The sequence below is a fragment of the Nymphaea colorata genome, chromosome 10 (assembly GCF_008831285.2).
Source record: "Nymphaea colorata isolate Beijing-Zhang1983 chromosome 10, ASM883128v2, whole genome shotgun sequence".
Taxonomy (NCBI): Eukaryota; Viridiplantae; Streptophyta; class Magnoliopsida; order Nymphaeales; family Nymphaeaceae; genus Nymphaea; species Nymphaea colorata.
This window is the reverse complement of record NC_045147.1, coordinates 23758509-23773281: the sequence shown is the minus strand read 5'-3', so window position 1 is coordinate 23773281 and position 14773 is coordinate 23758509. Positions and strand designations below refer to the sequence as shown.

At 43.7% G+C, this 14773-nt stretch overlaps 2 protein-coding genes across 2 annotated transcripts; both read right to left on the bottom strand.

Moving 5' to 3' along the window:
* Positions 1-431: 431 nt before the first annotated feature.
* Positions 432-2983, bottom strand: LOC116263441 (endoglucanase 17-like). Its single transcript, XM_031643212.2, has 7 exons — positions 2627-2983; positions 2330-2536; positions 1946-2239; positions 1677-1838; positions 1402-1513; positions 1132-1295; positions 432-1037 (listed from the first exon to the last, which is right to left on the bottom strand). Exons 1-7 carry the CDS (start codon positions 2873-2875, stop codon positions 705-707), a joined length of 1521 nt encoding a protein of 506 aa, XP_031499072.1. The 5' UTR covers positions 2876-2983; the 3' UTR covers positions 432-704.
* Positions 2984-8648: 5665 nt separating this feature from the next.
* LOC116261864 (pectinesterase-like) lies at positions 8649-10939 on the bottom strand. Its single transcript, XM_031640773.2, has 2 exons — positions 10016-10939; positions 8649-9492 (listed from the first exon to the last, which is right to left on the bottom strand). Exons 1-2 carry the CDS (start codon positions 10902-10904, stop codon positions 8795-8797), a joined length of 1587 nt encoding a protein of 528 aa, XP_031496633.1. The 5' UTR covers positions 10905-10939; the 3' UTR covers positions 8649-8794.
* Positions 10940-14773: the final 3834 nt, after the last annotated feature.

The window sequence follows — 14773 nt, the reverse complement described above, 5'->3', positions numbered from 1 at the left end:
TCTAACGAAGAGGGATGGGTTCAAGCAGGCCACCTACGGGAATTAACAGACTCCTGGTATGGTATGGTATGCTATGGAGCTTTTTTTTTTTTTTTTGGATCGCTTTCCTGTGAAATTCGGAAGGCGCCGCTCATCTCTTAGCGGAGGTGACGGGAACTTTTTTGTTGGTGCGTTTCACACTCGTCCGGATTTCAAGTTTTCGTTTCTTTCACCTTATTAGTATTGAATCTAGGGTTTCGCCCGATAATAACTACTCACCAGCCATCTTGCCTTGCCTTGCCCAAGAAGAAGTAAGTAAACCATGTCGCCCACATTTACAACATCGTGGAGGAGATGGAATATGTTCATCATTCACAACACGGATAATTTCTTATTCTACACCGGCCCTATACTCCCAAATAGGATAGGGCTCACAACTTCACCATGAATAGTTGCAGAAGAAAAATATTCGTATTAATAAAGGACTAGTTACAACTTACAATTCTCTCACACCCTCTCTAGAATCACTATTTTGTTGTTTTCACCTTCAACTAGAGGACTAAAAAGCACACTTGGTCAAACACAGAGCAGAGCAATCCATGAAGTATATCAAATATACCCTAGTACTGGGATCCAATATTTGCGGACCCAGTTTCAGATCTAATAAACCTAAAGCAGAAACACGGACAACAACACACACACACAAAGAAGGCACTAGGGTCAACTCAAATCTGGCCAGCCGAATGAGCGAAGTAGGCCAAGGCTCCAACCAAGGGCGCATTTATGTACGTAGCCGGCTCCGATTGCTCGTAGTCTCTCCGCTCATCTGGGAATCGGTCATGGAGGTCAGGCCCGCCAACGACTGCACCTATGAGGAGGTTGGGGTTGGATGCGCTCGAGTCCATGGCCTTGAACCCTGCACCGCAGGGGATGAACTGAGGGTGAGCAGCGACAGAAGGCAGGGACGAGCCACGGTGGTGAATCCTCTCCGGGAACCTCGGCCCGTAGCCCACCATGTACGACATTCTTAGTGGGTTCGAGCCTAACAAATAGTCGACCTGCAAAAGTCATCATCCTCAGGGTTCAAGATTACAGCACGCAGTTTAAGCAAAAACAAACAAAAGCTGTGGGCAGCGTGGGCTTCTCCTTCACCTGCTTCCTTGCGAGGGCCCGGAGCTTTTGAGGGGTAACTCTCATCCCACCGCAGTCGACTGAGGTGCCGGCGACAGTAAGGTATTTGGCGTAGGTGAGCAGCAAAAATGAAGTGGACGTTACATACTGCATGTTGCTGTCACTCATTTTGTACAGCAGCCCTCCTGTACTCGGAACGCGGCAGCAGCCAAGAAAACTAGCCGTTAAACCCCCAATGCGGCCGAGAGAGAGAGAGAGACAGACAGAGCGAGAGAGGGGGGCAGAAGGTACCTGGCGTGTATTGGGTCTGGGAGAAAGATGTGCCAGGGAGAAGAGAGCAAATGTAATTATCAGCATGGCCTTTGTAATCGTGGAGAGATGCCAGTTTTTGCACCAAAAACGACTTTTAGAGAAGCCAATCACCATGGAAGGAGAGAACCAGGATGTTAGAATAGAAGCAGGGGATTAAGCAGAACCAGATACAGGGCGAGATTAAACCCCCCCAAAAAAAAAATGCTTCTGTAGAGAGCATCAAAGAGAAGGGAGAAGGGGAAATGATGATGTACTTTGGAGAGGAGTATCCTGGCTCCAACGTGTTTGTTGTCCCAGCCGAATGTGTTGTCGGTTTCGTCAGCACCAAGGGTCTGCCCATTCACTTGTATGTATTTCAGGTATGCAGGGTTTCTGGTTGCTTTATGCAGCCAGGCTGCTCCCCACAATAGTTCATCCTTAACCAAGGGAAAGAAAAAAAATGGATTAAGAAATAAATGAAATCGAGAAGAGCAAAGTATGAAGCAACAGAACACAGGAAGGAAAAAGAACGGCAATGTGAAACCTGATATCCAGAATATGAGCAATAGAATGGGCAAACGGCCTGCTGGAGAACATTGCTGTAAGAGCCCCTGTGCCTATCAGCAAAAGCAAACACCCTAATGGCAGTCCTTCGAAGGAGGGAAGCGTAAGAAGGGTCACATTTCCTGAACACCAACGAAGCAGCCGCAAGAGCTGCAGCGGTTTCTGCAGCCACATCCGAACCAGGGTGTTGACTGTCGATCTTGTAAACTGTTCTGGGCGTGTCCATGTCTTCGGGTCTCTCCCAGCAGGCATGGTCCTTGTTAGGGTCACCCACCTAAAAGCCGCCACTCGAAGTTCAGTAAAGGCAGAGAAGAGAAGAAACGGGAACAGTTTGTGGGCGCAAAAGAAAAAGAAAGAAACTAGCCTGGACATAGATGGTGTCCGGGTGAGCAGTAGCTTTGAGCAAGTAGTCGGTAGCCCATTTGATGGCAGCCCTTGCATTCTGCAACTCGTGGCCCATTAAGCCCCCAAACTCCAGCACACTCCATGAGAGCATGGTGGTTGTGAAGGCCATTGGGAAGCCAAACTTCACATTGTCCCCTGCATCATAATAGCCCCCAACCAAGTCCACCTGCATTTTCCCCATTTTGCAAAATCCAAAGGTCATGCACAGAAAAGAGAAGAAAGCAAAGAAAAACGACTATAAGGTCACGGCCTTTACATGCATAAGAGAGCCATCGGAGAGAGCGGAGTTCCTCCTCCACGACATCCTCTGGTCCCTTGGGAGCCTTCCAGACCTCTGGCCCTCAAAGAAGAGGATGGACTTAGAGAGTGCATCTCTGTAGTCATGAGCTGGGGCTGAGCGATGGGCATGGTGTGAATGGTCACTAATAAAAGGAAAGGAGCTACCAAGAATGCAGGAAGAAAGAACGAGTAGCACAGAAAACAACTGGAGAGGAAGGGCGGCCATCTCTGAAACCAAAAGAGAAAAAAAAAAAAAGGAGAGGAAGACACAGGTAACTCAGTACCCAGAGCAACAGAAACCAACTAACCCTGTGCTCCGAAAACTGCAAGACTCAGTGGTGGTATTTATAAGCAGTTAATCTCCCCTCCTCCCTTTATAATTCCCCGAAACTGGCCCTGACACGTCTTCTAAGCACTTTGCTAAGCAGTTAAAAAGTGAGCTCTATCATGAAAGGAGGGGGGGGGGGGGGAGTCCTGAACGTGAGTCTTTTAAGTCCTCGACGGTCTCTGCTGGAGCTCCTCCAAAGGGGTCAAAAGTCCATCCATTGTCCGCCACGCCTGCTTGACTCGATTTGCCAGTAGTTCTTTTCTCCCTCCCTTTTGATGTTCATAGTATCATATTATCATGAACTCCCAACACATTACTCACTGCCAGCGGCATCCAGTAAAACTACCAATGAAAAGAAGGAGGCGAGAAAGGGAAAGCGAGTTAAAAAAAAAAAAAAAAAAAAGTAATGTTTGTTTGTCATTATCTTGAAAAAAAATGAATATAGTTAGGAGTGGCGACATATCCCGGCAGCCAGAAGCCAAGTTTCACAAGCATCATTTTTTATGAAATCCGAAATTATAGCTGTAAAACTATGGATCAACATATTTAAAAAAAGAGTTTTACTACTACCAACAAGAAGGTTCAAACAAATGAGCTCTCTCTCTCTCTCTCTCTCTCTCTCTGTGCTCGAGCAACATACACTTTTGGGGTTGATTTCGAATCGCGGGTCGGTGAGCGAAGGATGTACTCGCGGTGCGTGGGGACTGAAACCAGTTGGTTCCAAGAGCAAGTTGCCTCGAGCCCCGACTCGATAAGGATTTAGTTATTGGCTGTCTTGGAAGCAAGACCGAGTCAAAGCAGCCCCGACTCGCACCTTCGACCCCGAGAACCCCCAAAACCCTTGGCCTCCCCGACCCACCAGCCAAATCTCAACAAAGCCCACTTGACTGAGCACTAATTACCGAAACGCCCCTCTTGGAGGGAATATTTGTCCTTGCAAGTTTGGATACTTAGCTATCATACCATCACGTGATCTTTATTCCCCAATAAATATTTATTTAATAGTCATAGAGAATGGAGATGGACGGTTGTCAAAGAGGAAGCGAGAAGATCCAACGGCACTGGCTACGAAGCAGGAAGTTGGGGCAGTCGAGAGGCTGGGGAGCTAAAATTTTTGCAAATATTGACGGAGGAAAAAAACGGGGTAATTTTTTTTGTTAATCATAAACAAAAGGGTAGGAAAATGTCTTCTTCCTTTTGACAGCGGCACTTGGCACTCGGCAGATTTGACCGTTTATTTTTAATTTTTTCTGCGATTTTCTTTTTTTGCTTTTTGGGGGATTGAGCTTACAAAAGCGAAGCCATGTGAGCTTAAAAAAGGGAAGCCATGTGGCAGTTTGCACGCAGGCACATGGGAAGCCCCAACATTTTCCTTCCGCCCCCTCTGCCCCTGCCTGACCTATCTACAGAGTCCAGGTCCCAGACTCGGACCGGGTCCTAAATGGTTTCGGTATCCGACCCGTAGTAGGCTGAAGACGCACTAGGCTCTTAAAAGTAAACTTTGGGTCTTCTTCCTGGATTTACACATGACCACCCAAATTTATTGGTTATGTTATTATTATCATTTACTGAAGTCAACCTATAATTGATTACTTGCATATGCCTCATGAAAACCGCCAAGTTGGTAAGATACCACGAGTTAGAAAGTCAATAAATATGTCTTTTTTACCGAAAAGTAAATGTTCGCTGCAACTTTCAATAAATATGACTGATTTAAAAATTGTGTTAACTCCTTATTAGTGACGACCAATCTTTTACGATATTCTCAACCACCTAATACATTCCTTTGGTTTTTTTTTTTTTTACCAAATTGGTGATGAAAAAGGTAATTTTCTCTCTTCTCTGAAAAGATAGGAAATAGATGAAACCTCTGGGTTTGAAGCACGAAGGCCTTGAAACTAACATTCCATTTACAACTTAAGTGAGATGTTACATGAAATTTTCGCTATGCAAAGTTGTAGTTTCTCAAGGAATCTCATTCGCCGCAACAAATGCAAAATTTGGGGAATTACGTAGAACAGTTGTGGTGCGTGAGATTGTGCAACCTAATCATTCGGGCATCTTGTTCACCGTAATCTGTGGTGGATTTTTTCGAAAGAAAAAACCTTATGACTTGGACGCAGCCGCAAGAGGTATAGAGTCGCCCATCCACATGCCGTCCCCTCTTAAAATCCTTCACGAGGATCCAAAATGAGAAAGACAAAGCGAGGAACACAGATATATTCACTTGTATGATGTTAAAATAACCGAGTTTATGGCAATTACGAGGCAATGAGCAGCCACACTCTATTTTAATCACTCTCTTCTTGTTTTTTGAAGAATAAAAATGAAGCTATTGACTAGAAAGGAAAACAATGCAGCCATCTCAAGATGATGAGCTACCTGCAGCTAGTTCATTGGGAAGCGGACCACTAAGTAACCCGGTCCATAATATAAACTGTTCCAGGTCAATTGAGAACCGTAAGAGTCAAAAAGGAAAGAGAGATAGGATTCAAGTTTAGGATGTGGACGGGTAGTCAATTTAATCAAAGTCGATCTTCAAATTGTTTAGATCATCTCACTTTGAGCCCCTCATTTCAGTAGTGTAGTGTGAATTATTTCGTTCAATGCCAAAAATGGGAGAAAAAGGTAGGTGAGAAGAACGTAGTAGCCTGTCTTTCTAGCAATAGATGAATGCTGCAATCACGCAAAATTTGTCATGTTAAGTAATGTAATGTTGAGTGACAAGCTAAGTAAAAGTTGGGTTATCACTATCGTCCACAATGTTTGATATGATCTTACTTTTCACTCTTTCGCAGTCTGCTTCTACCACTGGAGATGAAAGTTGAGTGACGTTTCGGAAGGCTTCCACGGCCACCGACGTCCAGTCCACTCGTCGCCGGCCGGCACTGCACGAAGCCGATGTTGGACCTGCGAGATGCAGGGGGAAAAGCCGACCTTCTTGGGACGGATGCCGGGGCCCATCGTCCTAATCGCTTGGTCAGATGGTCTCATTTGCTCGAGTCCATCGAGACCAGTAGACGGACTGGGTCAACACGCGCACACCATCTGCGTCTCTATAACTGACAGTCCGGCCAAGTTGAACGGAGGCTGAAACCTCAGGAATTCACTTCCCAAAAAATTCTTGCCATGAACTTCAAATTGGGAGGAGAAAATCGTGGTGCTTGAAAATATAAATAAAATGTCTAAATCGCATTGTAGTTGTGATTTATACTATATTTTTCACCTTTTATTAACGAGCAAGGTGCACGTATTGGTTTTTGTAGTAGTAGAAAGATAAACACGTTCCTCTTAATTAAGACAACGAGTTTGCTCTCTACAAAACACACCGCAGTTTGCAAACATTAGACTCTTTATAAATGTCTTGACGTGCAACATATTTTTTTTTTTATAGAAGAAGAAAATTTATAAAGTTTTATCTTTCAATTTTCACCCACGAGTCATGCAATCTCATCTGGGGACTTTTCTCTCAAGAAGACGTAGTTGGATCAATGTTATCACTTTTAACAGATCCCTGGGAAAAAGCTTGAAAAATTGAAGCGAGAATTGCGGCACAATACAAGGTCGTCAAGCCGTGACACTTTTTTCATAACTTTGTAGTCAATTTCTGGTTCACACAGGTTTTTTGAGGCCGTGACACAGCTTTTTAATCAATGAACGGCAAGGATTCCGGCCACATTTTCAAACTTTTTGTTATTTTATCAAGGTATATCGCGTTATCTTCTCTTCGTGTATCCTCACACTTTGCAGCATATATTTACTAAAAAAAAAAAAGGAAGCATTTTTGAGCTATTTGTTTGACTTTAAATCACTCATTAAGTCTTCCAATTAAACAACTAGAAATGCAAGCGTCTACATAATTTTAAACTTCCGTTCATTGATTTGGGAGAGGCAACTGGATTCTTTTTTCGCTTTCACAACAACGAGACATTACTGACTCATCGATCGCCTTCACTTTTTTACTTTATTTATTTGAAGTTTGCATTCATGCTCTTTTATTTTCAGAGCTTATTAAAAAAATATGAAAGGTTCTGATTTCAGGTACGGACGATGTCGTCGTTATCGGATACCTCCTAATGTGGATCCAATCATGATGACAAAAATCTCATTCGGATGAACAGGGTATGTTGATAAACGCAGATTTCAAAGAAAAAGAATGAGACTCACATGCAACTCTTGGACAAGATTTTCGAGTCTCCACCCGACACGTTCTTACAGAAAATAAACAGTATCAAGCGCATCTACGCAGATCTTATTTGGTATTGTGGAAGTCCTTTTCCCTCCTTTTTTTTATTTGATTTTTGGTGAGAAGTCAATTCCATGGATTAGGAAGATGGTTTTTGTCTGCGCCAAAGTAATGGGCTTGCCTAATCATTTGGAAGATCTTAACAGAAGCCTGACCTCTTTTAAATGACAATTATTGACTTCTTCTGTTTTAAAATAGTTTCTCATGATCAAGAGATGTCATCAATGGAGTGGACTTATCTAAATCCAGCAGTTTTTTATCCGAATCCAATGCATATGTAGATTTTCTGGAGAACCCTAATTTTATCAATGTAAAAGTCCATATTAGAATCCGATCTGGAACTTTGAAAGTCATCCTTCAATCCATCCAGAGATATAATATAATTCAACAACTGACTGATCGCATATGATGTACGTGGTTAGAACTCTCAAAACACATGCATTTTTCGATTTTCTCATTTGGGTGTCTAGACAATATTTTATCCCATAAATAACGCCAAAAAAGAGTTGTTTTTTTTTATCTTTTTTAGGCCTATAAATTCACATTGATGTACTGAAATAAGCCGACATAAGAACGGTTTTTTCAGGTTTTGAACAATGTCGGTAGAGTCAAGCACGTCTACAAATTTTGATATATAAGAACAAAACATGTTGATCTCCACAGCATAGGACACTTGATCCATTAAATTTCTTTTGCTATCCAACAATGGCTCCCACAAAATCCACTCTCCTGTTTGTTGTTTTGGATCCAAATGCCGTACCATTAATGCCCCCCCCTAATCATTCTAAATTGGTTGGTGGGAGATATATATTCTAAGTGTTTTCAAAAATTAATTAATTTTTTTAATATATATATATCCAGTGAAGGACAAATGATGAAGAAAGAGGACAGTGGTCAGGGGCTCCATGCATGAGAACGAGGTACCATCCTTCATCCTCACCCGCCATGTTGCTGGTCCTTTCTTGGTAATGAAACGGTCAAGGAGAGGAAACCATTATTCGGTCCTCAACTTCCCCTTTTGTAGAACTTGACAAAGTTCACGTCTTTTTATAAATCGTCCAAGAAGTTGGCTCCACAGTGAAAAACCGGCTCGGATATAGAGCGGACCTCGGTGGGATGGAGACCCGTGCGACCGGAGGCGCGCGTCTGAGCCGATGGTGCTGCTGGTATCGGCTACAGAATCTCTAGGGTTGGAACTGAGCAGATCTGATCTGATACCAAGATCTTATGATTTTGGGAACCATGGACATCAGGCCGTGGCCGGGTTGTCATCGGAACACCGGCCGGACGTGAAGACTCACCACCGCCATGGCTGAGGTCGGATAGAGAGAAAGGACAAAGAATGTACACCATTGATACCCTTTAATTTCCTCACCGGATTGGACCTAGTCACGGGGGCGTAACCGACTAACTTGGATCCACTGATGATCCAAATACAGATAGGGTGTTTTCTCTTGCATTAAAATAAGCCAACTACTTGAACGGACAGTACAAATCCAAAAGGAGCGACAACGATCACAAATATTGTGCATACAGCTAAACAAGCTTTATCGATGATAATGATATATTAGTTATTTGTTAAATCCAGCCGTGAACGGCACGCCGGTGTGCGGTAGCCACGATCTTCCATCAAGGAAGGTGCCGACGGTGAAAGCTCTAGCCTGCACCTCTGACCCAATCGCGTGAAAACCAGGCCACTTAACTCGTCCGCGAAGGTTTGAACCTGGACCACTGTTCTCATACTCTGCATAGTAGACGGAGCTATCGTAAGGATGCCCAAGCCACTCAAGCCAACCTTCGGGGCGGATGTGGTTCCCCATGTAGGTCTGCATGAAGACGGTCCGGGCATAGGGTTTCCAAGGGCGACCCAGGTAAGCCGGGTAGGCCGAGGAGACCCGGGCCAGGTCTGAGGTCGGAAAGAGACCGGACTTCTGGATGACGAAGCCGGTGTTCTGGTTCGCATCCTTCCGCCCCTGCGCCGTGATGGAGATTTTCTGGTTGGGAAGCGGCTTTCGAGCATAGATGTTGCAGTTCTGAAAGACTGCCGCGCCGTTGCCGAAGATGAAGTCCACAGTGCCGTAGATGCTGCAATCGCGGTAGAATTGACGGAGGGAGTGGGAATAGAGAGTGTCCTGGTACCCCTCTATGCTGCACCTGAAAAAGGCCGATCTGTCCGAGTCGACCCGCAGAGCCACGGCCTGACCATTCTGGGGCCCTGCTGTGTTCCGAAACGTTATGTCTCGGGCTATGAAACCCAATCCCGAGACAGCTGCACAGAAAATTAGAATTAGAAACGGAGTCGCCGATCGATTAGAGGAACTTTAGCTGGTCTTTTCGATTATGCCGGTTCATGGGTATGGATTCCTATTTAGAACAATCCGTAGACGTACAAGAAGATAGACAGATTGTGATTCGTCAAGTATGAATAAACGTTTCGATTATCCCGTTTTCCCCCAAAGTGACCGTTTAGACGTAAGAATAAACGTTTGATTTGCTCAATTACTAGGGTTACTTGCATATATTTTTTCACACAAACATTTGAAAATTAATGGAATGAAAGATTAATACACGTTGTAGTCATGATGAATCACTTTTTAAAATTTTAAATTTGCTTAGAGGAAACTATCTCTAGATATTGAGACTTTGAAATGCGTTGGCTAAGATGGCACCATTTGGATTTGAACGAACTAGTATTCTCCTACCAGCCCCTGACCCCTGACCTAACAAGGGTGCGACCGTGAAAAATATACTACGCCGGCATAATCTAATACATAAAGAGGGAGAATGAATACCAAAGGTTGCAGTGCGGAACGTGGTGAATCCCTGAGCGAAGCTTCGATCACCTGAGATGACGGTGACGCCAACCCCCTCACCAATCAAGACAATGTTGGTCTTCTTCTTCTTTATCTGGACGTACTCTCTGTACACCCCACGCTTCACATGAATCACATATTTCCTCGCGCTATGGTCGGGAGCAGCATTTATGGCCTCCATGATAGAGCTGTGATTCCCACTGTCGTCCATGGCAACCACGGCATCGAAACGCAATCGCCTGGGATGCCGGTGCAGGATCTGCCTGTCGTCGTCCTGAAACCAGTCCGGAAAGCCGTCTGCATCGGCGATGCCGTCGCCGGGGATATCAACGGGGGTCTCCGGCTCTATGGGTAGAGTGTGTACGTTACGCACCATGGCCAGCATGCTGCCCACTACCTGCGTAATTTGATCCAGGTGCACCTTGATGTAGTCCCCTACTTGGCTGCGGGTGCCTGCGAATCCTTCTAGACATGTGTCTTGGTTGCCGAATGCAGCACTCAGCCATGAAACCACGTCTGAAGATGAAGAACTGGAGTGCAGTTCATTCAGCTTGGACAAGGACCAGGTGAGCTCTTGAGCGGAGAGGTCAAGAAGCTCGATGCAATCCCGCACTGCATTTTGCTCTCTCTGGTCGACTGACAATGGCATGAACCCGTACATGGAGTTGATGGCGGTATGGACCTTGCCGATCGTCGCGTTCATCGCAATGCCGATGACCGCCAACGATCCATCGACGCGGTCGTATTCGTTCCGGGAAGCAGGGTCGACGGCCGAGCTGGGAGCGGCAGATGAGTACTGAGGCAGAGAAATGAACAGAAGCAGGGCCAACGGAAGAAGACGAGACCTTGAAGGTGGTGGCCAAGCCATGGCGGTCACCGTTTGGTCCCTGTTCCTTGGAGTCCATGGCCACATGTAAATAGACGATGGGTGGAGGAATGAGATGTGCCTTGCTACCTAAAAATGCTTTTCCATTCATTGAAGATTTGGTGCAGCCTCGCACAAGTTGGTGCAGAACCCCTCACATGAATTCCTTGAGAAATTCTTACTGGCTTTCTCCGCATGCATGGTTTTGCCATGTCAAAAGCACCTTTTAAAGGTTCTTTCTCCCTTCCTCCACTCCCCCTTTTTTTCTCGTGAGGTTCTCTTCCCTTGAAGAGCGTTTGGATCGCACAGGAAAAATCATGGTTTTCGGTCGCTGTAGGGTACCCTCTGAAACTTTGTTTATCATCTCCTTCGGTACTCTTACGCATTAACTGCCTGAACTTCTTTCATTGGCAGTCCATAAATCCAACGTTATCGGTGTTGTTATTGGTGCCGTATCAGTTTGCTGACCGATACGATGGAAACGCATCAACCCCGTGTCTCCGATATAGCATATCATAAATACCGACAAAGCGAATCACTTAGAACGATTCACATGAAACATCATCTACATCACGTCTGGTGTGGGCGTTTCACAATAACATAGTAAAAAGCCGTTTACTTGCTATACTCCAAGTTTAATGCACATCCCACCTTGCTATAAGGAATGAATATCCAAGTTGGTGGGTCACACGCACAGCATCAGGCAGCAGTGTGATGCTCGGGCATGATTTATGAAAAGGGAGAGTAGGAAGGAAAAAGCGCGTGGTTGGTGCAAGCAACGAATATGGTTTGCAAAATCTACTTTTGGTTAGACAAACTCTATTTAATTGGAAAGCTTACATATGAAAGATTCTCAACTACATGTGCAATATTTATGCGCCTTCACCTGGCTCGGAACGTTGGATTTAGAACTTTTAGAAACCGCAGCTTGTTATAACCTTATAACGAAACAATATTCTCCAAAATATGCAACCAATTTTTATCGTTCCACAGTAACTTTCAGCCATTCTAAATGACATACAAAAAGGCATCTAAAGCCATGGATATTTTAGTTGGGTGACAATGATCCATCCACCTGTGTGAAATTTTTAAATGTCAACAGTTTCTTCTATTGGCCAATAAAGCGGGCAGCCACTGCAACTCCTTTTCAACCACTCTGATGGAATCAGGAACCCTTTCGAGAAGAAATTTAAATTCTATGATTTGCTTTATGTTTCACTAAATATGATAAAGAGAGCGTTGAGGGGCTCTTCAACTTCATTCCTTTCTCCTGCCCATGGTTCACATTCGACCCATAATGAATGCCCTCGCCTACTCATCTCTGTGCTCCATGCCTCCTCATCAATCAGCAAACGGGGGGGGAAGCAAAAAAGGGATGTACAGGTCAGATCGATGGTTGTGAATATTGTACATGTCTTTCTTCTTCTTCATGGGAAGCTGACTCCCCTGTATCCAACGGCGACGTTGAACTTGGATTCCTGATTCCGTGACAGCTATTATTACAGCTGTCTGTGAAGTCATGGAAACTTTTTGATCCTTTGGGTTGTGCTCTCTGTGGACTTTTAAAGCATTTTCAGAGGGCCCTGACCGAGTGGATACAACTCATTTTATGGCACTTTGCTGTAAGATAATGTATTCTTCAATTGGTTCATCATTGTTCTGATCATCCCAGCTCTCTAGTTGGAGAAAAGTATGCAAACAAAGAGAAGGAGAACTGGAGGAAAATTCAGTCAATCTTATCGACTTTAATTTTGTTGCAGCATCGGATTCAAGAGGTTCGTCCACCTGGCTAGTGGGTTCCAGTTAAAAGCTTGAAGAAACTAAGTTCAATTGTTCTATAACCACGGCCTGTTTTTGCTCCCGCAATATCATGTTTGCTTCTACCCAAGCCCAACTTCTGACTTGTACAGCAAACGGAAGCCATATCTATCTATCGTGGATGATCATGGTCGTGCAGTTAGGGTTTATCTGATGAAACACAAAATTGAAACATCAATTTGGTTAAAGAAATTCATCACCATGGCCGAAAGATGGTATGACAAACATGTCCTGAAAATTCGGAGTGAACGTCTTAAAGTTTTTCAATGAGGAAACACAGGCACATTCTAAACGTTGCACGTGCTTTAAAAATGCAGTCAGATGTTCGGCTAGAATTTTGGGATGAATGCGTGCTCACTGCCACTTACTCATCAACAGAACACCGACTTCAAGCATAGGCAACAAAACACCGTTTGAAAAACTTTTACTAAAAAAACTTCGTTATAATCACCTTAGAGGCTTTGGATGCTTGTTACGTCACGAATCTGAAAACCAGAACCAAGTTTGATCAAAGAGCCATTCAAGCTGTGTTTTGGTTTATCCTACCAGTCAACAGCTTACAAAATTCTTGGCCTTGAGAACAAGATAATAATTGTCAGTGGAGATGTCGTTTTTAGTGAAAAAGTATTTCCCTTTAAACTGATAAAGAAAATGCCCAGAGATTCCTTTAAATATTGACGAGTATTATTCTGGTGAATAGATAAGTCCCATTGAGCCCGTTCGAGCCTTGAATACTCCTCAAAATTTGTCTACAGCAGAAAAATCAAAAACAAAATGATGTACAACCTGATTTCTTTGAGCCTCTTCAACTAAATATTGATGAATTGTCCATTGACCGCTCACACCAAAACAGTAAAACAGAAAAGAACATTGAAAATCGGCTCACCATTTCCCAACCTGAATAGTTGAGTCGATCCTTATGCAAAATCAAACCGTCGGTTCTGTTGAAGGATTTTTACTACGGTATGGGTATGGCCACTCCAGAGATAACTCAACATTCAATCCAGGCATGGAAGAAAAGGTCCTCGATGTAGCCATTCTCACACGTTCTGACCTCCTCCAAATTCTCGCCTCTTCACAAAGCATACCTGTTAAACATTTTCAAAATTATTCAACCAGCCACCTTCAGTGAGGTTGAGCAAGACATCAATTGGAGAACAGCAATGCGCTTAGAAATACATGCATTGGAGGCTAATAAAAGATCAACTCTAATGTTGTTGCCAACAAATGACAAGTTAATACATTGCAGATGGGTGTTTCAAACCAAATACAAAGCTAACGGTGATGTGGAGATTTAAGGCTAGATTGGTGGCCAAAGGATTGGCACAAACGGAATGCCTAGATTTCCGTAAAGCATATGCACTAGTGGCTAAACTTGTGATTGTATGATTGTATGATGCTTAATAGCAGTAGCTACTCAAAGAAATTGACACCTTCACCAAATGGATGTGTTTAACTCCTTCCCTAATGGAGATTTGGAAGATGATATATATGTATATATGTATCATCCGCCTGGATATGGAGAACCAGGAGAACCCAGAGTTTATAAACTAACAAGGCGATTTATGGTTTAAGTCAATCTCCCCGTAATTGGTTCTCCAAGTTCTCCACTGCAATGATCAATTATGGTTTTGTGCAGTCCAAATGTGATAATTCTCTGTTTACCTTTCAACAGAATGTCATCTTCATTGTGGACGATTTAATAATTGCTCGTAATGACTTGGGGCAAATTAAGGAGTTCAAGAGATACCTCAGCAACAACTTCGAGATGAAAGATTTAGGATTGCTCAATTACTTTCTTGAATTAGAATTGTCAAGAACTGAACAAGGCATATTTCTCCCACAGCGTAAGTATACTTGTGACATTTTGGATGAAACAGGTTTGCTTGAAGCCAAACCACTTGAAATGCCAATGGAATATCAACTCAACTTGAAAGCTGAGGATGGAGAAGAATTAAAGATCCTTGAAGGTATAGAAGACTAGTGGGTAAATTAATTTAGTTGACGATAACTCGTCCTGACATTACATTCTCTGTTCATACATTTAGTCGATT